This window comes from Anser anser, assembly GCF_964211835.1.
Source record: "Anser anser genome assembly, chromosome: 24".
NCBI lineage: Eukaryota > Metazoa > Chordata > Aves > Anseriformes > Anatidae > Anser > Anser anser.
Window position 1 is genome coordinate 7,949,077 of NC_139745.1, and position 22,378 is coordinate 7,971,454.

Consider the following 22,378-nt stretch of genomic DNA (forward strand, 5'->3'; position numbering starts at 1 on the left):
GCTGGGGGGGGGGGGGGTTGCACGCGCGGGGCGGGGCGGGGCTTGGAGGCCGGCCCCGCCCCCGGACGCGGTCAGCGCGGGCCGGGCCGGGGCGGTGCCGCCGCGAAGTTGTCGAGGCCGCGGGGAGGGCGCGGGATGGACGCGCTGCGGTCGGCGGGGCGCGCCCTGCTGCGGAGCCCCAGCGTCGCCAAGCCGTCCTGGGCCGGCGGCCGCCACAAGAGTGAGAGCCGCCGCGCTCGGCCCCGGCCCCTCCTCGCCCCCCGCGCCCCGCTTCTTCCTTCCCGTGCTCGCCCCCCCCCCCCCCTTCGCCCTCCGCGGCCGTTCCCTTCTCCCCCCGTGCCCCGCTGCCGTCCCGCCCCGCCGCTGCCCCGCGCCGTGGCTGCGGAGCTCGTTCCCCTTTCCCCCGCGTCCGCTTCCCCGCTCTCGGCGGCCCCGCTCTCCCTCGCCCGCCCCACCTCCCCCCGCGGAGCCACCCCCGCTCCCCCCCGCTCCCCGTGCTGCGGCCGGCGGGGGCGCCTCCGGCCCTGCCCCCCCCCCCCCCCGCGCCGGGCTCCTGCCCCGCTGCGGGGCGCCTCGGGGGGGCGCCGGGGCCTGGGGAGCGGGCGGGCGGCTCGGGGCTGCGTGGCGGGGGAGGGGGTCCCGGCCCCGGCCCGGTCCCCGCGTCACGGAGCGCTGGCGGGGGCCGCGCCGCCCCCCGGGGGGGTGCCGGGGCAGGAGCGCGAGCTGTGGGGGCTCCGGCCGCGGTGTCGCCCCGCTGCCAACCTCTGCCGCCCCGGGCCTGCGCTGGGGCAAGCGGCCGCTCGGCTCCTGCCAAGTATTTTCCTGCAGCGGCCGGTGGAGACGAGCCCGGGCCGCCCCTTGCTCCGCTCGGATGGCGTTGGGGTGCTCCGAAGGTCAGCGAAGTTGGTGAGGGGCCGCAGGGAATTGAGAGCGCCCTGGCAGCATGTGAAAGCATCGCAGGAGCGATGTGGGAAGGTACCGGCTGTGCCTGGAGCCCTTGCTGTCCACAGGCGGGATCAAACTTCCCCATTTTACTGACCTCCTGACGGGATTTACCCTGGATTCTCGCCCCTTTTTGTAAGAATTAAGGGGCCAGTAGCTGCAGGAGGTGAAACTGCAGCTTGATGGTGCTTTGGGGGGGACTGGCAGCCCCACGGCTGCAAATGCCTGGTGCTGTGCTGGGACTTGTTAAGGTGCTCCCCAGAGTGGTCTTGTGGGGCAGAGACACTCCTCGCTAACTGGAAAGTGTGGCAGCCTTTGAATTCGGGCTACAGACATCTCTGAGCCTGCAGAGAAATGACCTTGCAAACCAGCCTGTCATGGGCAGGAGCATCGCTGCCTGCCGAGCGGAGCTGGATGATGGGACAGACGCCTCCCGCGTGCGGGGCCACATTGCCTGCGCCAGGTGTGCCGGCCTCAGCGGCCTGCTTCAGGAAGGGCAAAGCTTGGGTGCATTTTGCTTGCATTAACTGGAAGGTGGTAGGAAATGGTGCTGAGCAGGGCATGTGGAGGAGAGTCCATGTGTCCCTGCCACACTCCCTACCTTGCTGCCTGTTCACGTGCTTTAAGCCTGACAGCTTGTTGTCTGTACAGCCCTGTGGTTTCTGCACCTCTCACCTCGGGTGGCACACTTGGAGGTTATTCCCCAGGCTCTTACCGCTCACTGCAAGCAGTGCCAGAGCAGGAGTGCTGGCAGCAAAGGGGCCAAATGGAGCAGAAGCTCTCCTGGGCTTTTACCTGGCAGCAAAGCTCTGCCCAGTAGCAGGAACCAAAGGAGGGAAAAAATCCTGGCTTGGAGATTGTTGATGCTTGCTTCTTGGTGCCCTCGTCAGCTTCTCTCTTTCTGAAGGCCCTTCAGTGGCTGCACCAAAACCACCCGTGTTTCTGTCTCAGCTCAGCGTGAGGAGCAAGTGCCCGGGGCCTTCCTGCAGCCATCAGCCAGTGGCGCCTAGGCATCGCCCCAGAGCACACGCTGGGTCCCTGTCCTCCGCGAGTCCCCTGCTGCCCTGCTCGGAGTGCAATGTGATGAGGTCCCACTTGGTGGTGGAGCTTGTGTCAGGGGAGAGGCTGTGCACCTGGAGCCCTGTCCAGAAGATGAATGTGATGGCTGGTGTTGCAAAATGCCAAGGAGCCTGGGTGGCTGTCCTGAATCTCTCGGGCATGGCTCATGCATGGTATCTGAAGTTGAGGCACGGCTGGCTGATGCCAAGAGAGCAGTCCTGCCCACTTGTGGAGCCAAGGCAGTGACAGGAGGAAGGGCAGGGAAGGTTTTGTCTTCATCTACTGAGAACTTTTGTCAGCAGCCAAGGCACAGAGCGTGCCTGGGACAAAAAACATGCTGGAGATGGCTGAAATCCTTGCTGGGGTGAAGCTCTGTACAGAGTAGAGAGGATGGAACAGTGCACCAGCTGAAATTTCCTGCAGAGGTGCCGTGGGAGGCAGGGGATCTGGGCCGGATTTACTGAATCTGCCCCTCCACCTCCATGCAGGGAGCAAGGAGGAGTTGTGTTGCAGTGCCACAGAGCAGAAGTCAGGGAGGTGAGGTCAAGGGGTGATGGTGCTTGCTTCTCTTATCTGCGCTGCCTTGGAAGGATTTAAGGGCAGAGTGTGGTGGGAACATGGGGCGTGCACCATGACCAGCTGAAGGAGCGGGAGCAGGCGGCTGCCTGGCCATTGTGTGCAAACCTCCCTCCCGACATGCTCGCCCAGCTTTGGGTGCTGAGGGTGGGAGGGCAGCTGCAACACCCTTGGCTTGGCTTTTGAAGAAACCAGGCTCTTTGCTGGCACCATCCATTTCCAGGCAAGGTACAAGGCGAACACAGCATCCCACGTGTCCTCGGAGCTCCGGGTGGATTTTGTGTGTGTGCTGACCAGCAAGCGTTGCTCTGAGACTCGTGCTGGCCAAGTGAAGAAAAGCTGTTTTCCTCTTCTTATCTTGGCTCCTGGAGTGGAGCAGCTCCTCTTGCCAGGTGTCTGGCTCAGTCTGCAGCCAGGACCCTCTCCTGCTCAGCAGGACCTGCTATGGCTGCACAGCCGCATGGCTCCCTCCCTGCAGCACACTCCTCACCCAAGCCGTGGCTCGGGCTCAGGAACTCTTGCCAGGTGGTTTTCTTTTCCCACTGCAGGCAGCCCCTTGGGACCTGCTGGTAGGTTTCAGGTGGGTTCTTCTTGACACCCATGCTGGGAGCGGTGCTGGGTTTATGGCTTATCTGCTGTCTTGCCTTGCCACAAGGCTGCATGCCTTGGGTTACTCAAGAGGCATGTCCCCCCATGCTGCAGCCCTGCCCCTGCTCTCCAAAGTGGCTGTGGATTTGCAGAAAGTTGCTGAGTTTGGCCCTGCTGCTTGGAGGCAGCCAAAGCTTGGGCTGAATACAAGGCAACAAAGCTTTCAGGGGCGTGTTTTGTCTGCAGCTGGCATAAACTCCTCTCCAGGAGCCACGTTGCTCCTAGGGCTGTAGGGCATCTCGGCTGCAGCATTACCTGCAGGGGTAAGAGCCTGGCCTCTTCCCCCTCGCTCGCCCGCTGCAGGGACACAAGCCTGTCTGTTCTGGCATATAAGAGGCTGTCTCCCTCTGTGTGCACGCACTGCAGAGGCGCACAGACTGCCTGTGCTCAGCATAAGACACTCTACCTTTCTGCCCTGACCCCTCTCGTGTGTACACTGTAGGAACACACAAACCACGTCATCTTTCTGGAGGAAAGGCACTGCCAAGGCATGTTCTTGGCCATAGGGTGCTACCTGAGCACCATGGCATGATCCTTGTGGGTCCCTTCCAATTCAGGATATTCCATGATTACAGGAGGGCTTTGGTTTGCATGCTGCAGCCCACAGCCAGTGCATCACATGCACCTTGGTATAGTTGCCTCCTGCTCAAAGCAAGATTCCTTAAATATGCAAGCTGCAGATCCTGGGTTTCAAGCTCTGTGTCAGGAACTGGAAGTCAGAGGTTAAATCCTGTGGTGCAATTTCAGTCTTAGAAATCTACTGCTGTTTCCCATGCCTTTTCGGGAAAAGGAGGAATAGTTGTACTTGGAAATGCATGTCTGTATCTTCCAGCCTGCCTGACTTCCAGTGTGATTCCAAACTTAACTCCCTTTTTAGGACCCTCTTTCCCACTCCACCCCCCTCACACAAGGGGAGAGGCTGATGGCCCCCCAGCAGCCTCCAGAGCAGAGACCTCACATGTGTGAAGCTTCACCTGTGTGATGGGGCTCTCTGTGCTGTTGGTAACAGATTTAGCGAGCCATGGCACAACATTTGGATCTCTGCAGATGCACATGGGCTTAGCTAGTGGCAAATCCTGACTTAACCTCTATAGGTAGGTGATGGTTAGCATAGGGTAAGGATATTGTGGTGCACAGGGTGGGCACTGAGCCCTCCCCTCCGTACCTGGCTGGGCCTGATGCTCAGGAGTCCTTTGGTTTTGGTGTGAGCATGGGTGCCCTCTATTAAACTGAAGAGCTGATGGATCTTAAAGGGTCATTGACATATGCTGTGACTTGTGAAGGCTTGCCTTCCTGGGAAAAAGAAAAGCGAGGGGGTTGCTCTTGCTGCCTTGGAAAGCTGTGGGGCTGACAGTGATGTCCACTGCGTGAACACCTCTCAGCTGCTGTTGCATGCAACTGAAGCATGCTGTCGCCTCCTCTGACAGCCAGCTTTCTGCTCCATCACCTTCCACCAGCACCTTGTGAAATCCATCATGGCAGGGCTGTCTGGTTGCTCAGCACATGCAGCATGCACTCCTACCCACATGGACACAGGAGTCCCCACCTGGCACAGCAAAAGCCAGCTGGCGAAATGCTGTGCCCTCCCAGCAAACTTCCCTTGTGCGTTTGGGATTCCAGGAGCCTCTCTGTTGCCTCCCTAGAGCTCCCAGAGAACTGGACTGATACCCGAGAGACACTGCTGGAGGGCGTGCTCTTCAGCCTCAAGTACCTGGGCATGACGCTGGTGGAGCAGCCGAAGGGTGAGGAGCTCTCTGCAGCTGCTGTCAAAAGGATCGTTGCAACTGTGAGTATCTGTGCTGGGATGCAAGCCCTGGAGCATTCACAGAGCAGACCCATGTCACCTTCTGGCACCAGGGATGATTTTAAAAGCTGAGGGTATGGAAGCAAAGCTCTCTTTCTGCAGGCTGTGGTGGCCATCAGGGTTGCAGGTTCAGCCCTTACAGAGGTGAGCAGGACTCTGCAGCATCCAGCGGTGTGGGTAGAAATGCAGAGAGGCACTGGGAAGCCTTTGGGGCCACACTAGCCTGCAGAAGGGTTATGCTGAAGTAAGCTGCTGTTATATGTCTGCGTTCTGGCTCTGCTTGATAAGCTTGGGTGGCACTGGGTGTGGAAGAAAGCTCTGACCTGGTGAAATCAGCCTCCCCCATGGCAGTCTCTTGCCATGGAAGACAGGGACGTGCTTTGAGTGCTGCCAGCACATGACCAAGCCCTGAGCCTGTGCCCTGGCGTGCATTTCTGAATTTTCTTGCCACAGGATTTGGAGAGTTAAGAGGAGGAGGGAGCAGGACGGTTTGCTTCAATTCCCAGCCAATGCAGCCACCCGTCCTGCTGTAACCTCTGATGCAAGAGGGACCAATTTTCAGCCATTCTCTAACACAGAGCCTCCCCAGAGCCCCTGCTCACCAGGCTTTCCATGTAAAAGTAATGCTTCTCTAAGCCCTTATAAAACTGAGGGAGGCAAATACTCAATTGTATTGTTAACTACCATGAAATGCAATGGGGTTGTGAACTGTGCTAGGTAATGATGGATTCTTTCCTGACATGTGCGGAGCTAGAAGAGAGGGGAGTGCTCACATGAAAGGGGAGCGGCTGGCAGAGCCCTTTACGTCTGCTCTGAGTGACTGAGAATGGAGCCTTTAAGTAAATGCCCCAGGGTGAGACCACTCCTGGAGGGGCAGGATTGACCGTCAGCCGATCTGGACATTGCTCAAGTGAGCTCCCCAGGGATCCAGGTCTGCAGTCTGCAACTAGCTAGCTGTGTAACTTTTTGGAGAGAAGCTGGGCAGTGAGCTGAATGTAACCTAAAGCGTGAAAGCGCAAGGCTAGTAAATAAGAGGAAGCGGCACCTTAAGTCTTGTTACTTTTTAAGCCGCAGTCTGACCTCGGCACAGGGGATGTCTTGCTGCTTGAGCAGGATTTGTCAGTGCAACTCGGAGCTGGCTGCTCGGGATCCCTCATCCTGCAGGGCTGTCCTGCTCCCAGCACAGCTCTCTTGAGGGCTTGTGCTCTCATGGCTCCCTGAATTTGCACTGGTGCCCCCCACTGCTCTGGAGCTGGCCCTAAAAGGAAAACTCCCTCGGGTGCCATCAAGCGTTCACAGCTTTGCATAGCTTGGCCAGGCCAGCCACGACTTTGTGCTGATGGTCAACTTTGTGCTGACTGTTGTGGTGATATCCTTGTGATGGAGGTGCTGGACTCTACCTCTGCACTGTATGGGGTGGAGGGTGCACATCCTTGTCTCACTAATGCCAGCGTAAATCACTCCTTAAGGGAACGTAATGTTTTAACAAGTGCCTTAACACAACTGGTAGTAAATTCAGTCTCTAATGCTAATTACTGCTATTAGTATGTCTATTAGGTAGTCTATTGCATACCTAGAGTGACTGATCTGCTGTGCTCATATAGCCTTGTATGTGTATGTGCTAAAAGCCTGCAACTTTCCCCTCCCTCTTTTCCTTCCAAAGGCAAAAGCAAGTGGAAAGAAACTGCAGAAAGTTACTCTGAAGGTCTCACCCAGAGGGATCGTGTTAAATGACAGCGGAACTAATGAGCTGATCGAGAACATCTCCATATACAGGTGCGTTATGGGACACACTGCAGCATATGTGTGCCTTGAGCCCTCCTCACCTGACTCTGCGCAGGGTGATGAGACAATCGTTCTGTGTTGGCATCTGAGTCCCCCCTCCTGGGTGGCCAGCTCTGACGTCCACCCAGGCCTGAACTGACGTATCTCTGACCATCGTGTCTTAAAGCAAAGCAACAGTGGGAGGAGTGTGATCCCTATGCTTAAGGGAAGTATACGTGTCATGCAATAAGTGTGTCCAGTGGTGGGGTAGGGAAAGACATTATGAGCCTAGACATTTCGTGTGAGCGCACTGCTGATCTGCAGCCAAGCGCCATGTGAAGCTTTGCTGAAGAAATGCTGAAGTGGGTAAAGGCAGGAGGTAGATGTGGAGGGTGGTCAGAGCGTTGCTGAACAGACAAGGATGTGAGTGCAGGAGCTGGGGCTGTCCCCCGTCCTTGCTGGCTGCTGTGCCCCATTGCTCTTTGCTTCTGACGTGTTTACATCGCTCTGACAAAGAGCAGGGCTTAGGCAGCTGTTCAGACCTAATACCAGTGTGGGAGGGGATGGTGAGGCTGGATTATCCCATATCTGCTCCTGGATTTTTTAAGTGTATTTTCAAAGAGCATCTGGTTTGAGGCAGATGCAGGCCAGGAGGAGCACAGCTAAGCTCAGATCTGTCCCTTTCCATCACTTCTGTCCCTTCTCCTTTCACCCTTCATACACTCCACTTTCTGTCCTTCACCTGCCACATTATAGCCCTTTGCTGTACATGGGATGGGGAGCGCTAGGTTGGGGCACTCTCTCTAGCAGGACTACTAACCTATTTGCTTTTCTCCAGTTTAAACTAAGCAGTCACCTGCAGCAACCTCCCTTGGAGATAAAAAAAACACTGCTTAAAGAGCAGAGCTGGGTGAAGCGGCCGTGAGCGTGATCACACCAAAATTGATATCGCTATGCTGGTGTAAAATCTTGTGAGCAGAGCCATGGGCCTTGGGTGTTTAGATGCTACCTTAAATTCTGCCCAGACACTTTCATGGCCAGCAGTAAAGCTGTCCCTCCCCATCAGTGCTTGTATACAAGCATCCCCTTGGTTCAGCTTAAATAGGCTGTTATGTGGGAACTGATGCTGCTCCCCAGAGATGCTGGTGATAAGGGGTGAAAGCTGGGATCTGTGCACATGGGGACTGTCCCCTCATTCTCTAAGCATGCTTCACCAGTACTGTTTCCAGGGAGTTCCTCTAACAACTCTACTGTCTTCTGTTTGGCTTTTTTGTCTACCAGGGAGATGCCACCTCTGAGCTCTTGCCCCAGGTCAGGTGCTCAGTCAGGCAGCAGGACAGGGTGGCTGCGACTAAAATGTAGCTAGTGTCACTGGCGTGCTGCTGTGAGAGGCCTCGCAGTTATAAAACCCACCTCACTTCAGAGGCGGGTGTGAATTGCCCTTTCCCTGCAAATTGATGCACATCGTATATCAATCTGAACACTGGAGGTTGCAGGAAAACAGGCACATGTCTGTGTAGGTGACCTTTTGCAGCTTTGTCATGGTTATTAAAAGACCAGAAATGCTGCTATGGGGACAAATGGGAGAAAGGAGTAGACTTCCAAGTGCCTTTTTAATCCAGAGCACAGCTCAGCTCTGTAAGGCTAAACACAGGCTGTTGAGCAGAAGCATCCTCACATGCAGTGAGAACCTAATGCAGTGTAAATAAATTTTGAATGTTGCTTTTTAAGTTTCAGCATCTCCTGGGAACTGGGACTTTCCAGTCCCTTCCCCGCAAAGCCTCTGGGGCAGCAAGAGCATGAGTTGAGTGGGCAATGCAGGGCGACAGGAAAACTTCCACCAGTGTGTCCCACTTTTTCCTTGAGCTTTCTTGTTCTGTACCACCTGTTTGATCTGTTGCATGCCTAGGGAAGAGTCGCTGCTTGTGCCTACTGCCTAGCACTAAATGTCCAGGGCAGCTCCAGCCAGTGCTGCCTTTAGATGAGATGCTTGGTCCTGCAGCTCCTGGCCCAGAAGGTCCCTGGGGGGAGAGCCTGTTGCTCTTCCAGAGTCTTGTATTCCAGCGTAACCCTTGCCTGGAGACTGGAAGAGATGCAGCTGTTCCAGGGATGCTCCCTCAAGGGAGGCTGAGCTGCCTTCTCTGCATCCTGTGTTCTCACGTCAGGGCTCTCAGAGCATCCTATGCAACTGCTGCTGCAGATCTCAGAGCGCAAACTTCAGCCTTTGACAGCTTTTCTTTGGTGCTCCTGCATCAGTTTCCTTCCCTGGTTTGAGAAAGCACAGGGGAACCTCAAGATTAATTCATAGGTTGAGGAAAAATTCTTTCTGTCTCCTCTTGTAACCTTGTACTCCAAGGAAGATTTTCCAGAGTCTCCCTGAGGCAGAGCATTATATGTAGTCCCAGACTGCCACACTGCAGTACTTACTTGCCTTCTAGAACCTGTCCTTCTCCCACAAGGTGAAATGTTTTCTCTTCTCTCCTGCCTCTGTGTGATGCACGTGGTTCGTGCTGAGCTGTGCTGTGGCTGGCTACAGAGGGGCCAGCAGCTGCACTGAGTTTCTCTTGCGCTCAAACCAGCAGCATTACATCCTCTGTGCTGGGCTTTGTACTGAAGCTGGGTAATGCTCCTGCACTCTCTCTGCCTTCACTGCTTGGCCCTGATGCTTGAAGACATGGTGTAGGAGTTTGCTGGCAGGTTTGGTGAGGGGTTGGTTGGTCTGTACGTGCAGTGCCCCAGACAAGACGTTTCGTTCTGTCTTTCAGGATATCCTACTGCACGGCAGACAAGATCCACGATAAAGTGTTTGCCTACATTGCCCAGAACCAGCTCAATGAGAACCTGGAGTGCCATGCCTTCCTCTGTACCAAACGGAAAATGGTTAGTCCAGAGGAAGAAATGGGGATGTGGCTTTAGGAGGAGGAAGCAGAGAGAGAGGGGCTGCACGAGTGCTGCGATGAGATAACAGTTTTGCCCTTAGTTATAGCGAGGGGAGTTGTTTCCCATCTAAAGGCTGGGGGAGAGTACCTGCACAGGCGCTCCATGGTCCTGATGTGGTGCTATAACCTGTCTGCCCGCAGTTAATTGCTGCCCAGTGGCAGGCGATCACTCTCCAGAGGGACCCACCACTGCCATGGAGCGTGCACAAGGAGGAGGTGTAACTATGGGCTGGGTTCAGCCAGTTGTCTCACATGGACAGGAAAGGAAAAGCCTTTCTGCCCCCAAGGTCTGAGTCTGGGGTGAGAGCACCTGGCCCTGGACGAGCACCTGAAATCCTCCTGCCTTGCTGCAATCCTGGGAGCTGGGGCTCCTTTTCCTGCTCAGCAGCTGCTTCCCAGGACTGCAGGAGCCTTGCTACGTCGTGGGCTTGAGAGGCTTGGAGAAGTGAGGATGCCTCCAGGGAGGATGGTGATATCAAGGTGCCGGGGGGATGCCTTGCTGATGGGAGGCCTTTAGCCAGTGATCCTGGGCTTACTATCCTGTTGTCTTTTTCTCCATTGAAGCTCCCTGTCCAATTTTTGCTGACATCTTTGCAGACAGAGCTGTGTCCTCCCAGAAAGAGGTGTCAGAACATGCAGTGTACGAGACCCCACTGTGCCAGGAATTAGGGCTTGAAGCAGAGACCTGCATACATAAACCAGTTTCTGGTTTTTGCTTTGAACCTTCTTGTGGGACTTTTCTTGCTGATTCAGGGTATCTCATGGAGGGAGGGCTCCCAGATGGTCAGGATGGGCAGGAATACAACGTTTTACAAGCTGGAAGGGGAGAGAAGTGGATCACTGAGTAGTGGCTCCACATGGTGGCATGGGAAAGCCTTTGGGGCTCTCAAGTAGAGCATCATCTGGGTCTGACAGCAAATGGCAGGAAGGGGTGTAGGAGAGAAGGACAGGTCAGATCCTTCTGCCCCCAGAAATCCTTCCTCTGGAGGGACCTGCTGTGTCTGTTGGGGGTCTGAGCAGAGAGCTGGATGTCCTGGATCTGCTTCCCTCCTTTCCAAGCCAGGGAGCAATATCCAAGGAGGCTGCAGGAGCTGTTCCCTTTGGTGCATCCCAGGATGGTGATTTCTGGGTCCTCATGAGCATCCCTGTCTCCGGCAGGCTGGCACTGCTGCTCATGCCTGGAGCACAGTGACTGCAGGTCTGATAATATTCTTCACTTCTCCCAGTTCTTTTCTATTTTTTCCTTTTTTTTCCCCTCTGGGGAGAGAATAATAGAAGCTACAAGTTGTCTCCTGTGGTATGCATTCCCATCCTTGCATGGTGAAGATAAGCCTTGCTCTGCAAATTAAAATTTAAATCTCTCCATTGGTAAATGAATCATCTCATTATACATCAGCACAGTACATCTCCCTCCAAATGAAGTTCTCCAAGGCCTTTCGTGGCAAAAACTGGAAATATTTTTCTTTGTCTATAAAATGTACGAATGTCATGCTGGTAAGGTGGTGCCCTGCTCCCAGACCAGGGACTGCCCCTGTCCCAGGGCAGGGTCCCTGAATGTATGCATAGCTACCAGTCAACAGGCATATCATTAGTCTGTATTTTTAGTTCATGAGTAATTCTCAACAGTGGCTGTGTCTTTAAGCTGTCAAATCTGAATCAAGCTTAAAATTGTAAACAGCTGTGAGGGGTTTTTTGTACTTAATTACCATATTTAAGTTTTTAACCATAAAATGTTTCCATTTCCATCAAAGATGTAAATAGCTCTGACATTCAAATGAGCTCTCATGCCTTGCAAGGCTTAATTGCTTTGTTGCAGTCTCCTCTCTTCTTCCCATGCAGGAGTGCATGGCTTCTGGGAGAAGTGTGTTCTCCTTCAGCACTTTCCCCTATGCCCCCGTCCTCCAGACTGCAAAGGGCTGTAGGTTACGTGCTCCAGGATCTGGGTTTGTTTAGCTTGTAACTTCATAAAACAAACCTCAGGGCTCCTACAGTGTGGCAGCCTTGGTGTATTACTTGTTATCTCCTTGCACTCTAAACTGCCGGTGAGCTCTGTCTTCTCCTAATGAAACTGGCATTATGTCGCTATTTATTCATCTTAAGCAACGTGTGTTATTTAGGGTGTGGTTTGTTTTTTTGTTGTTAGTTTTTTTTCTTAATACTACTCAAACTCTTGGCTGGGGGAGAAATGAAGGGACTGAAATGAAGGTGTCCTGCTGCAGCCCTGTCTGTGCGTATGTCCAGCTTGAGGCTGTTGCAAAACAAACCCGAAGTATTAGTTTAAACCCATGGGACCCAGCCTAGCTGGGGGGGAAGAAGGGGAAGACTCTGTGGGTCTCCCACATCTCACCTCCCAGATTACTCCCTGTCCAGGAGAGCTGGGAACTTGCCACATTTTGCCCTGTTGTCTGCTGCTCTCAGAGCATCCTCATGCATGTGGTCTCGCTGGGTGCTGGAGGGGGCAGCAAAACACAGCCCTGTACTTCTCTCCCTGGCTGTTGTGTGACAACAGTGACAGTGGTGTGGTCCAGGCTACTTGGGCTCTGACCAGGTGCTGAGTCCCTTTGCAGGGTTGGTCATTCTGGCCGTGATGCTCTGTGGCAGATACTGCACAGCCCCTGGGCAGGGAGCCACAGCCTTAGGGGAGCCATGGGGAAAAGTCTGGGGCTGTGCAGCAGTTGCGCTTGTTGAGATGTGTTTAGGTGTGGGGTGCGTGAAGAGCTGTGCACCCTGTGGTTGGGAGCGGCTCTTCTATCTGCTTGTCAGCATAATGCCTCTGGTGGCTCTTTCTCTGCCTCCTCCATCTTCCTGTTGCAGTTAAAGATGTCTGCAATGTGCTCTGTGTTCTACATGGAGCAAGTCCTTGTTTCCATCAATATTTGGTTACCTCTCCATAGCCAGGCAGTGCAGGAGTGCACGGAGCGGAGGACTGGTTGGATCCATGTTAACGTGAATCTGCAAGGCAGAGCCTCCAAATGATTTAAGTCTATGTGAGGACCCATCTATTAATGTGCTGCCTAACCACTGTCTTTCCAGGCCCAGGCAGTCACCCTCACTGTAGCTCAGGCGTTCAAAATAGCATTTGAGTTCTGGCAAGCCTCCAAGGAAGGTGAGTTTTATTCCTTTCTCTGTTCTTTACATGTACTTTTACTCTTCCACACAGCTGCTGTCCCTCCAAGTCTTTTTTTTTTTACTTTTTTTTTTTACTTTTGCCAAATTGGCTGTAATGTCCTTATGCTCCTAGTGTGGATCCCCACATCCGAGTTTGATTTTGGATTTGAGTTGGACCCAAAAGTTCAAGGGATGACTCTGTGTTTTTCTGGCTTTCAAGTGCCTTTTCTTTTCGTCTTGCCCTCAAATTTTCCAGGCTGCTGTCAAGGTTGGTCCAACCTCTGGCATGATTTAAGTCATCTTCCAGGTTTCACTAGACAGCCTTGTCAATCAGGCTGAATTTTGGCTGCAATCCTTTCTTGCAAGTAGGTTTGGAGGACCAAGTGTTTATCTGTGATATCTCAGGAGCCCTGCCACTGTCAGTATTTTTGCTTTTACCTTCCAGAAGATTATAAAACACCCAGATCCTGGGCTGCTTTGGGCAGAGGAGACCTGGTGACCTGTTGTAACCGTCCCTCCTGGCCCTCCTTGCAAAAGGCTTTATGGGGTAATGCCCTGTGGGCAGTGATAGGGTCTCCTTCTTTTTCAGAGAAGGAAAAGCGGGAAAGGTCCGTCTTGGAAGGAGAAGGGTCGAGCAGCCCAAACTTGGATGCCCATGCTTGCCCTGACACACGTAAGTCACCAGCAGCAGAAATTTTCTTCAGCCTTGGGGATGGGGGCATCAGGCTACTGTCTAATGTTTGTGGGTTTTTTCCTGGGAGGGCTTCGATGATCAGCAAGGAGCAGGCACTTTTTTTGAGATGTTGTCCTTGGTAGGGTGCCTGGAGTGTGGTGGCTGCCTTCTGGATCCTTCCATCTTCCCATTAAATATCTTTTCACCCCCTTGTACACAGCTGCTGTCTCCCCGAATCTATTTACTTCCATCCAAGACAAATTGGCTGTAATGCCCTTAGGAGCTTAGCATGGATCTCCACATCCCAAGTTTGATTTTGAGTTTGCGTTGGACCCAAAAAACTTGTTGTCCTGTTGGCTGTGTGAAAATAAAACAATTAAATGGTAAAAGCCCTCATAATTCATTGTCTGGCCATGGCTCCTCTGAAACACTAGATGCATAGCCAGGGAGAAATGGGACAGAAGACTAATCTCCCTTCCATGCTGGCCACAGAGATAAGAGGATTTGGCACAGAGGAAAATAGCATTAAACTGGGCTTACTTCCAGACTGGCATATCTCATTCTTTCATGTGAAGGCCCAGGACTGGATGAATCTGTCACAAGTGGTGGCACAATAGAACAAATGAGATCCAAGGCTGCAACTGGTGTAGAAATAGGCCCCGTTGTCTGCCTGGCCACAGGCTGATGATTTGCAGTTGGAGCATTTCTGCATCTGCACATATCACAGTGTGGTGAGGAGGATTTAAGGCTTCCCTGTGGTGTACTGGCAGCCCCCAGGCTATAAACTATTCCTTGTCCAGTGCAGGATTTTCCCTCATTCCTATAAAATAAAGATGCATCCTTGTGAGATGCTGAACTGATGCCATGGTCTGAGCTGAGGATATCGCCCAGTCTGTTCCCGCTGTGTGGTTGCTGTTCCCATCCCATGGGCTATGAAGCCCTGGGGTGGGATGTCTCAGCTTTGCCCAGGACTGATCCTGAGTCCTTCTGAACGTAAGCACGTACCCAGGAGCCTCCTTTGTCCCTCCATTTGTCCCTCCATTGGCCATCGATCTGTCTGATCCTCCCCTGCATCCCTGATGAGGGGATCTCAGGTGGCTGATACTCGTATCTTGAATTATTTGGGTAGAAACCACAGCCTCAGCCAGTGTGAATGTAGCTTCTCCATACTAAAAGTTGTGGCCATGGTGAAGAAATTCAATGCTACCCCCTAACATTCCCCTGAAGGGAAAGAAATTGCTGCAAAACAGGTTGGTTTTGTGTCATCTGTTTTTTTTTTTTTCCCCTCCCCTGCCTCGTTCCCTCTCTTCTTTGTTCACAGCAGCAGTCACAGCGAACTTGCTGGATTTAGAAGATCCTGCCAAATTGACTCTGAGTGGCAGTGCAAACTCTGCACATTTGGATAACAGCATGTTTGGGCCCAGCTCCTCTGTAAATAACAACATGATGTGGGTAAGTGCCCAGGCACCATAGCATCTGCCAAGCTGACAGGGATTGATGCTGCCTCCATTTCATGTGCTTCAGGTCCCCTTTCAGAGCTTGCTCTTGGACAAAACCCCCTGGGAGCTCTCGGGCAGCTGAGCCATTCAGGGTTTCAGACATGCCCAAGTGAGCTGGGTTTTGGTGTCCTACTAGAAATTGAGTACCTACTGTCCTTTTTAGGATCAGTAAATAAATTAAAGCAATTGCAAGCCACTCTGGAAAATGCTGCTGTCAGATAATTGAACATTATTTATTCTGTAACAGCATTTCTCTGTGGTTTGTCACTTAATTGAGAGACCACCTAACTGCTCTATTCAGGGGGGAAAAATCATTATGTTAATGGCCTTAGTTTACTGTTCACTAAAACCAGGTTATGTTTACGTTTGTTATTACTCTTAGTTTTCCCTTGTTCTCATTTGTGGCTCTGTCTTGCTTGTTTGAGCATGTGTGGCTTCTCTAAAATATCCAGTCATCTGGCTTAACTGTTTCACGGACCAGCAGTAGAAAAATAATCCAGATGATGTTCCTGGGTGTGCATCCATAGGGGAGCTTCTTGCACACCCAAGTGCTCCCTCACCAGTAGGGCTGGGGCTGATCTTTGAACCCCCAACCTCTGACCTTGTTCCCACCATGTTTCCTCTCTGGAAACATGCTGCCTGTTATAATTTGGGAGGATTGAATGATAAAGGCCTTTGTTTGAAACCTGTTTCTTGCGTCTGCCAGGTCTGAGGCATTTCAGGTTAAACCTGAAGATCAATTCCAAGTCATATAAAATCCTGGAGGTTTAACAGCAGTCTCTGAACCCTCCCTTCTTGCAGAGTTTTCATACTTTGCATATTACATCAGATCTGCAAACGTATCTCAATTTCGGGAATTGTCAAGGCTGTCCATAGCAAAGTCCTTTCAAAGGGCTGTCTTTCTGCATGGGAAGCCTTTCTTCCCTGAGCAACTCAAATGCTTCCCTTGGAACCCTTAAAAGAACAGATTAGAGAAGGATACCAGGGTTGCTCTCAGGCAGTGCAGGTCCAGCCCTTTGCTGGTACATTGTTGCTTTCCAGGTTCCTGATCCAGAAAAGCCCCAGTGAATGCCCAAAACATCTTGCTGAGGTCTGTCTAGGTCAATCCTGCTAGCAAAAACCTACAGCATGTGCCAGTCATATGGCAGGAGCTGGAAGAGCTGAGGGCTGTGGTTCGCTTTGCTCCGTCCTAGGTAGCTGTCTGCCACCCAGTATCAGGTCTGCCCAAAATGTGTTTCTGCATAAAGAGCAAACAAATGCTTTCAGTCAAAACAGAGTCTTCTGCTTTGCGATGATGAAAGAGCAGGCTAGGGGTGGTGGAGGGCTTGGCATGTGGATGCTTTGGAACCAGCTTTCATCTTAGAACAAGGTGGCAATTTTCAAGGCTTTCATTGGCTTCTTCAGAGGGACCCAGTTAACTCCAGAGGGGAATCTACTCCAGCTGATGGGCCAGATCCAGCCTGTGGGCAGAATTAGCCTGGTTTGGATATGGTGGAAAAAGGCCATCCCTCTCCCCTGTCTCTGGGCTGTGAGGGGAGCACAGAATCCCCAGGCTGAGCCCTGGGACCTGCTCTGAGCAAGCCTGGACAACCCAGAGTTACATCTCTTACCCTGTGACTTGTATGGAGAGTGAGATAAAACCTGTTTAAGGAGGCAAATTGCTGGTAGAAGTGTTGTTTTAGGCACTCAGAAGTCAATATATATACATATACACATTTTGTCTGCCATGCTCAAGTACGGAGTTAGATCTCTAAATAACACCTCTGTGCATTCTCTTAGCAACTACTTCTCTCTTTTTATCTCTTTAAAAAAGGAAATGGATGATGGTCTCGACGAGGCATTTTCAAGGTAATTCTGATAACTCCCTTTACAAGCTCACACCACTGGGGACTAGCCCAAGGCACCAGCATTTTTCATAGTGCTTCTAATCCAATCAGCTGTTGTGATCTGACCTAGGCAACTGCCCCATCAGTATCTCAGCTCCTAATTGAAAGATAGGCTCTGAGAGTGGCTGATAAGCCAGTATTTTGACAACCTTTTAAGGATGGAGAGAGGGTGCATGTGATAGGAAATTTAATTCCTCAAGCAGCCAGCATGTCTGCTTTTGCTTGCCAGGGAGGTTTGAAGCTGCCTGTTTCCAGTTCCTATGCTAGCTGTGGCAACACTGGTCCCAGCTTCTGGCATGGGCGTCTTTATCCTTCCTTTCCCTTCTGTGAGGCTTGGACTAATCCTGGTACCGCAGTCTCATCTTTCCCCAAACCAACAGCAAACTGCTGAGGGCAGCGTCCTCCTTCCCTGCCGAGTCCAGTTCCACTGAGTCCCTTCTGCAGCTTTGCAGCAACTCTGATACACTAATTTTGAATTAATGTACTTGAGCAAATTCGGAGTTTGTGGCCATAAGTTCATGTGGCTTAATTTACTTTCAACTTTCAAGTCCAGATTAAAACCTTCCTTGGAGGTTCACACCGAGCAATCCAGCAATGTTAAACAAATCCGTTTTCTTTTGGGTCAGTTATCCTGTCTGTCCTTGTGTAGACAGGCCTGTGCAGGGTGACAGGGATGTTGCAGTGCAAAAAACTATGTGCTCAGTCCAAGAAGATGGACCTTTGTGTCTTGTTTGGGTCTTGGAAATGATTTAAAAAGGTTCCACTTCCATGGCAACCCTGTCCAAAGTCACGTTCAATAAAGGGACTGCTTGATGTTAATATCATCTGTTTTTCTCACCTCTGTTCCTTGCTCTACTTAAATAAGCAGATGTTATTGCAGTCTTTTGTTTTGCATTGCTGGATGCCGAGCTGTTGCATCACCCCTGTTGTTTGGGTAACACGGTATTTGGACTGCGCATCCATTGGGGTGAATGCTTTTGAAAGTCCTCCTGCCAGAACATCATTGCTGGTCATTTTTCTACTTTATTAAAAAGTGCATGTGTGGTTAGTTTTACCTGAGGTTTATTCGATGCCATGCATCTGTTATATGAAACACCAAATACTTGCATTAACCTGTGGAACTGGGAGAACAGATGCTGCAGTGTTATGTTTTCACAGGGGTATTTAATAGCACAACAACAAACTGGGGCTTAAGTTTTGTGAAATGTCTAGGACCTGCAGAGATGAAAACTCTTTAAACTGATCCTGTGGGCTGTTAAACACCATCTGAGACTTTGTCTTAACGCAAAGAGTTAAATGTTTAGGCCAGGGCCCTGGGAGGCAGGAGGGCTGCTGAGAGCTGCCACAATGACTAGTAGGCAGTGAGTGACAACACCATGAGAACCGAGTCATTGCAGTGAGGGTGCTCCTTTGGCCAGTGGAGCCTTTATGCTGAGATAAGAACCCAGTTAATGACACACCCGCCAGCAATATGTAATAGGAGGAAAAAGACACTGTTATTCCAGACCACGAATGTATGGGATGTCCAGACTGCAAATTCCCTGGATGCCTGTAGGGAAAATGTAATGACAAACAAGCAGAAAAGCAGCTATAATTGAGAGAGTTGCAAACGTCACATGCCAACTCTCCCCTTACTGAATTACTTCTTTCCGTTGGAGGACTTTAAAATGCGTAACTGAAGTTTGGATTTGGCATTACAGATGCATCAAGCATCCAGGCTATAAACTGCATGCATTTCTGTTCTTATTTTTTTGTTTTTCTTCCCTCTTAGACTTGCTCAGTCGAGAACAAACCCTCACGTTCTCGACACGGGACTGACAGCTCAAGACATCCAGAGCGCAGAAATGCTTTCACCTGTAGATTGGGATAAAATAGATTCAAATACAGGCGAGAAAGATGATGTGTTCATGTTTTGAAGTCAAATTCATCTAATAGCTGACATTAGAATAACCACTAAAATGTCTGTGGACTGAATAATGCTCTTCCAGGTGCTGACTCTTCTGAGGGATCTTCACCAAGTCAGATGATGTTATGGCACGACTTAGACCAAAGCTTTAGAAATCTAATGTCGAGAGGGTTTTTTTACCTTGCTTTTATCTAAACCGTGAGATGCTCTTGAACGTATTTATTCATAGCTGTTGCAGTTTACGTACATTATTGGAAGGTGTGTAGAGCATCTACAGTATTTGGTTGCAATATACCATGGAAGAACCATCAGCAGTGCCTGTTCCTCTCTGCAAAAGACTATGCAACACCAAAGTCTCTGCGTATACGCGTTTCTAGACAAAGATCTGCAGATGCAAATGCAGCTGCAAGCACGACTGTTACTAAGCTACTGTTTCTTGAACAACCCATCACCTGCCTAGGCTAAGGGGAAGAGAGTTGCTGTAGCTGCTAGCAATGATAAAATCAAAGAGGTAGCAAAGATGTTGTTTTTGTTGGGAATGTCTGTGATGCTTTCACAGTTGTCAATCACCCATACATGTTCTGGCTTTTTCTTTGCCAGCTTCTTAAAGGAATTGACGCTTTTTACCCAAAGATTCTATGAAGTTCTGCACTTTAAAACTTGAACCGAAAGCAATGGTCCAAAATGGCAAACTAAGCAGTGCCTGTAATATCTCTTGAGAAGCTATTTATCCCTCTTCCAAAACAAACAAACGAACAAAAAAAAAAAATCAGTGTTTCAGGTCTCTTTCAAAACTGACTGCTCACATGCACTGTTTCTGATATGACTCAAAATACTAAGGCTCAGTTGCATTGTTGGTTTGAAAGGAAAGCCACCAGGGAGTAACCAATCTGCTTTTCTAAAGTGTGTTGAAAGTTGCAGGTTGTCTGAATCCAGTAGCACAATAGATTTGTGTTCTTAGCTCTGCTAAGTGGATTTGGCCATGCGTGCCTTTTTACTGTCTCAAAACTATTTGGTAGTTGTCCACTCAATAGACTCAGATGGAATTGGATTAGACAAGACCGGTACTTGGATGTTCAGTTAGCAAAAGGTGCCCCTTTCAGTGGTACTCCAGTCCTCTTCCCCCTATAGTCACATCTGCTGTGAGGCTTAGGAAGCTCTTTTCATCTATTCGTGGAACTGAAAATAAGTAATGGAGGTATAAAGCTTATGCTAATTAAAAGATTAAGTTTAATAATCCTAAATAGTTGCACTGACAGTTTGTAATGTTTGTGGCCTTCTGTGAAGTATACTAAGTATACTAAGCTGTTTTATAGATTTGTAACTTGGACCTAAGCTTTGAAACACTAATTCATTCCTCAGACAGCTCTTTATAATTCTTTGTTTGCTAGTAAACAAACAAACAAACAAAACCTCTTTGTTTATTAGGAAACAGCTGAATGACTCTAACTTAGATTTGATTTTTTTCTCTATTATTGTGATAAGGTATTGAGGACTTGGGAAGCTAACTCATCATGTCTCTTAATAAAATGTGTTCCCTGTTTATTCTGCAAAATTGTGTTTAGAGCAATTTTACATCTTGAACCTACTGTGCCCATGACTTACTTGATGTCATGTGTAGCATTGGTCTCTTGCGATTGAAGGAATTACTCAAAGTTCATCTGTGCTACAGAGGCACACAGTAGAGACATGAACCTAATGGACTGTGAGGCTTTCTCTGTACATTGATATGTCTCCTTTTCTAGAGATTTTCTAGAGATTTGAGAATCATATACTGAAATGCACAATACTATATATGTATGTATATAGTTTTTAAGAAAACCTAATGCTGTAAACAATATCTGTATGGAGAAAATAAATATTCTGCCATTTTTTGGAGCATCTGTGCTGTCTTTACTTTTACTGTGGCATTTTTAATATGTGGAAGCCTTTGTATTTCTAACTGGTTGAGTTTTCTTTTTCCCTTGATGCATAGCAGTAAGCAACCAGAAACAGTGGGAAAAGAGGAAGTTTCTGTCCATCAGAAGATGGTTTCCAGGGCCATCTATATGGAAAAATGATGGCTGCAGTTAGACACCATGTGGCAGCACCGCTTCCAGGAAGCGCTTAGCGGGGCGGGACCAGATGTGGCCACATGGGATGTAGCAGAAAGGCAAGCAGCATCTGCCTCCTATGCCATGTGGCGATGTACTGATGGGGTCAGGAGGTAACCATTTGCAGCCTGCTCAGTAAATCTGCCCCTGCTTAGCTGAATCAGCCTCTAGGTAAGGATGATAACAGAAGATGAAAGTTGATGATTGGTCTCATGGGCAGGTATGTGTGGTGCTGGTAACATCAAAAAAATCAAAAGTATCTTAATTGATAGTATTTGAGTCACTGTGCACTGTACTTCTCCCTTGGGGGAAATTTAATAGTTGGCTTTTAAATAAAACTGCACAGAGAATACCCTGTACTTCCCTGCGTATTCAGCCTCTCCTTGCAATTCCTGCTTTTTCTGGCTACAAGCTCAAGAGCAGTTGGGCTCCTGCAGCTGCTGGTTAATCACACTGCTAACACTCACCTGGGAAGCAAATGGAGAAATTCATTTGGGAATGCTGACAAATAGATTTAACCTGAGTACAGGCATGCTCTTTGGGCATGAGAGCTGGGCTGTCGGTGAAGACAGAGACGCCTCTCTTACAGTAGTGTTAGGCTATCAAAAAAAAAAAGTTCATTTCTCTGTTTAAATCGCCTATTCCAGTGTAAGGAGATGTCTCAGATTATGTGTACTGGATACCAACAGTCTGCTTCTGTGCATAACCGATGGCGGTGCTGAGGTATGAATTGATCTTTTAGTTTTGATGTGACTTGTTTTTTTAAGCGACAGTTAAGAAGCTTTCAGTGTCCATTTCCTTCACCTCCGCTGGCAGTGTGCTTTTGAGAGGGAGAGGAAGGAGTTTACTGTGTTTTGCAACAGCTGGGAGGGGGTCCTTGCATACATGCTTGCACTGTTCCCTTGCTCAGCAGCCAAATACCCAGATACATCATGAAAAGGCAGCACCCTGCTTCCAGGTGCCCGCTGCTTTCACACCACCTCGCTGTGCAGCGTGGGCTGATTTAAAAAAATAAACTGGCCTTCAGCCACAGCAGTGAGTTCTTGCCAGGGTCTTAACCTCTGACACAAATCGTTAAGGTTTTAAGTATCTAAACACTTCTGTTCCCTAGGAAAAGGCTGCAGTTGAAAGGGCTGATGGCCTTTTGATGCATTCAGTTTGACTTCCTCACTACCTTCCCATGGGGCACAGTCACCCAGCCCTGATGTAAGCCCCTATCAGGGCAATGCAGACCCTCAGTCTGATGTATCCTGTGCTCCCACGTGTGTTCCATGACAGGAGTTGACTTTTGGTTTGTGAAAACAAGAAGGGACATTTCTGCCTGCAGAAAGGCGGTTCGCACGCCTTGCCTGGACCCTGAGACCCCTGTTCCTGGACAAGGTTAACACACCCTGTCAGGTGGTGCCAGCGAGGCCCCCGGGGCTGTCACGCCAGGGGAAAAGGTTCCTTCCAGGGATGCCTTGACCACTCCAGGCTGCAGG

At 50.3% G+C, this 22,378-nt stretch overlaps 1 protein-coding gene across 7 annotated transcripts; it reads left to right on the plus strand.

Annotated features, from left to right (window-relative positions):
- On the plus strand, positions 1-20,685 carry LDLRAP1 (low density lipoprotein receptor adaptor protein 1). Of its 7 annotated transcripts, none has more exons than XM_083810147.1 (10): positions 52-220; positions 829-975; positions 4,869-5,011; positions 6,693-6,805; positions 9,559-9,673; positions 12,766-12,838; positions 13,430-13,513; positions 14,835-14,965; positions 16,826-16,860; positions 18,670-20,685. In XM_083810147.1, the coding sequence occupies exons 1-10, from the start codon at positions 136-138 to the stop codon at positions 18,812-18,814; spliced, it is 1,071 nt and encodes a 356-aa protein (XP_083666273.1). In that variant the 5' UTR covers positions 52-135; the 3' UTR covers positions 18,815-20,685. The 7 variants fall into 7 exon arrangements, with proteins under 7 accessions (XP_083666278.1, XP_083666279.1, XP_083666276.1 ...); XM_083810149.1 differs by having other exon boundaries at positions 53-220; positions 829-906; XM_083810148.1 differs by having other exon boundaries at positions 55-220; positions 14,838-14,965.
- The last annotated feature ends 1,693 nt before the right edge of the window (positions 20,686-22,378 follow it).

Bases quoted from the DNA above. Each gene is read 5' to 3' on its own strand.
- LDLRAP1 (XM_083810147.1), top strand. From the start codon at position 136: ATGGACGCGCTGCGGTCGGCGGGGCGCGCCCTGCTGCGGAGCCCCAGC. The intron at 976-4,868 runs GTACCGGCTGTG...TTGCCTCCCTAG, and splicing joins CGCAGGAGCGATGTGGGAAG to AGCTCCCAGAGAACTGGACT. The intron at 14,966-16,825 runs GTAAGTGCCCAG...TCTTTAAAAAAG, and splicing joins TAAATAACAACATGATGTGG to GAAATGGATGATGGTCTCGA.